The sequence below is a fragment of the Propithecus coquereli genome, unplaced genomic scaffold (genome assembly GCF_000956105.1).
Source record: "Propithecus coquereli isolate 6110/MARCELLA unplaced genomic scaffold, Pcoq_1.0 Scaffold2, whole genome shotgun sequence".
Taxonomy (NCBI): domain Eukaryota; kingdom Metazoa; phylum Chordata; class Mammalia; order Primates; family Indriidae; genus Propithecus; species Propithecus coquereli.
In genome coordinates this window covers 12,375,065-12,377,550 of record NW_012144966.1, presented here as the reverse complement: position 1 = coordinate 12,377,550, position 2,486 = coordinate 12,375,065, and the positions used below count along the sequence as shown (strand labels likewise).

At 51.6% G+C, this 2,486-nt stretch overlaps 1 protein-coding gene across 1 annotated transcript in view; it reads left to right on the top strand.

Annotated features, from left to right (window-relative positions):
• Positions 1-269: 269 nt before the first annotated feature.
• NECAB1 (N-terminal EF-hand calcium binding protein 1) overlaps positions 270-2,486 on the top strand; it is a 164,563-nt gene continuing 162,346 nt past the window's right edge. The window contains exon 1 of the mRNA XM_012643564.1: positions 270-601. Within this exon, the coding sequence (XP_012499018.1) occupies positions 503-601 (99 nt within the window). The 5' untranslated portion in view covers positions 270-502. The remainder of the gene's footprint in view (positions 602-2,486) is intronic.

The following is a 2,486-nucleotide window of genomic DNA, read 5'->3' as shown; positions in this document are numbered from 1 at the left end:
TCTCTTGGAATCTCTCTGGACTCAGTTTCCACCTCGGGGTGAGCCTGGGCTGGGGGCATCCTTTGCGCTTTGGCTGCTCAGGACAGAAGCCATCTGTCCCCCTCTCCGTCGGGACGCCCTCCCCGCTCCCCGCTCGCGGGCCAGTCGTGGGGTGGGCAGGGGCCCCAGGCTGTGTCGGGCGGTGGCCAATGGCGGTGCCCGGGGCAGAGCCCGCTCCCCCGCAAGGGGCGCCGCGTTGCTAAGTGCAGGAGTGAGCCCGAGCCAGGCGCCGTCAGCCGAGGGAAGGGGGAGGCGAGAGTTGGAGCGTGTGGGAGCGCGGAGGCCGGAGAGAGGGAGGGGAGACCAGGCGCAGAGACGGCGGAGGGAGGCGCGCGAGGGAGCCGACACACTCGGATCGCGAGCCCGGGAGGCGGCGGCGCCGAGAGGCAGCAGCTGCGGCCGCGCCCTTGCCGAGCCGGTGCGCCCAGCCCCGCTCCGCGCGCGGCCGTCAGGGCTCCTGAGGATGGAGGATTTCCCGGAGACGTCGCCGTCCTCCAACAACTCCTCGGAAGAGCTCAGCTCTGCCCTGCAGCTGTCCAAGGGCATGTCGATCTTCCTCGACGTAAGTACGGACGGCAGAGCTAGGCTGGTGCTTCCCCAGCATCTTTCCTCTTCCCCGGGAGGCGGAAGGGGTTTGGCCCCCAGAGCACGGGTGACAACTACCTCCTTCCGCTCCATAAAACCACTGAGGCACCACCGAGGCAAATGCAAGAGGAACGACTGCCACTTAACTTGTAAAAAGGGCCGTCCCAGACCTGCAGCTTGGGGCTTAACAAGCCTTAATGAAATTCCAAAAGTTAGATTTCCCAATATCTTGGGTTTGACAAGGACAGGATTGCAAATACAACAGTTTCCATTTGGGTGAATAGGGCCTTTGAAAGAGGCATAAGGTGTGGGGCGGGGTACATTGTCCCAACCCATCTCTAATGTGCCCTATTCGCAGGCAACCAAGGGAAGCATAGAGGCTGCGAAGCCACTAGCCTCCTCCAGCCCCTGGGAAAACAATTACATTGAACACATTTGTTTTTCCTTGTACAGCGGTGGCCAAGATCTCTTTCATGAGAATTCTCTTTTCACTGCCACCTCCTATTTTTTCTTTTTTTCTACCCTGTTACTCTTCTTCCCTGCACCTCTCCAAGTTGTAATTACTATTATCATCTTCATGAATTCTAGCTTTTGACCGTGTTTCCTTTGGTCCTATCCCTGGTTTTGGTATTGACTTCCTTTCTCCATTCCATCTTTCTTTTCCTTCTGTGCTATTTTTCTGCCCTCATGCTGTGGTTTCTATCTTTAAAACAGTTTTATTTCTTATTTACTTCTCAATTTTGCTTTCCTTCCTCTTCCTGCTGTTTCTGTTCTCTGTATTTTTCACCCTGTTGCCCAGCTCTTTTCTCTGCCTTTGGGTTTCGTGTTTTTCCTCTCTCTCAGTTGCCTGCCGTTGTCACATTCATGCTGTCCCCCAAGAGGTCGTGTCTGGCTCAGTGGGGACAAGTCTGGCTGCTTCTTAGTTAGGCATTACAGAAAATGACAGAGGGTGCTGGGGAGTGCTGTGGGCTCTGTCCTCTACCCTTCTCTGAGTTAAAATTTCTTATTAAAACCAAAGGGAGTGGGAGGTGGGCCAGAGGCCGGCTACGTTTGTTTGTGGATAAATGAAAATATGAGAAAATCAAATGATTAGTATCATAATGGTAAGGTAGAGATGAAGATAATGGGGGAGGGCAAGGAACCCTCCCATGTTTATTTTTAATGGATTAGCTGGACTTTCTGTGATTGGGAGAGAAATTCCTATCAATAATTACAACTGGCCTAAGGCAAACAATAGAGACAAGGTTCAACTGTATCTCAGGGCAGCTGTCTCTCCTCATTACCATGTGGTTCCAATTGGGGATCCAGGCGTTCTGGGCTCACCTCTTCTTGCCACCAAAACCCAAACATCTGATTCCCATTTAGCCACTCAGTGATTGTTAAGTACCTTGTTCTTGGTGAGCATTTATCTCTGCTGGGCTTGGGTCAATCAGGTGATGTTACTGGTGCTAATGGTTTAATTAGATGGTACGATTCCTTTCAAGTCCTGCTGTTCAGGGCCGTGAAGCCCTCAAGAACTGAGCTGGGAGAAGAGAGAGGCACCACATACACCTGAGAAGGAAATTCTCAGGCGCAGGAGACAGGGCCCCTGAAAATCAGTCAGTTACCAGCCTAGGGACTAAGCTGCCATGAAATTGATTTGAAGAGGGCAAATGGAGTCTCCATTCACTCTGTCCCCCCAGCAACATCAAGGGTTTCCCTGTGCCTGTTTCTAAGCAGTTAACAAATCCTGGTGATAGTGTGGAGATGAATGGATTAACACTATATAATGGAAAGTCATCCTTCCTGACATACCAACCTTGCCTCAAGTGTTCAACGGCAATTTTTTTTAAAAACCAGGAAATTAAAATTTCTTATTATAT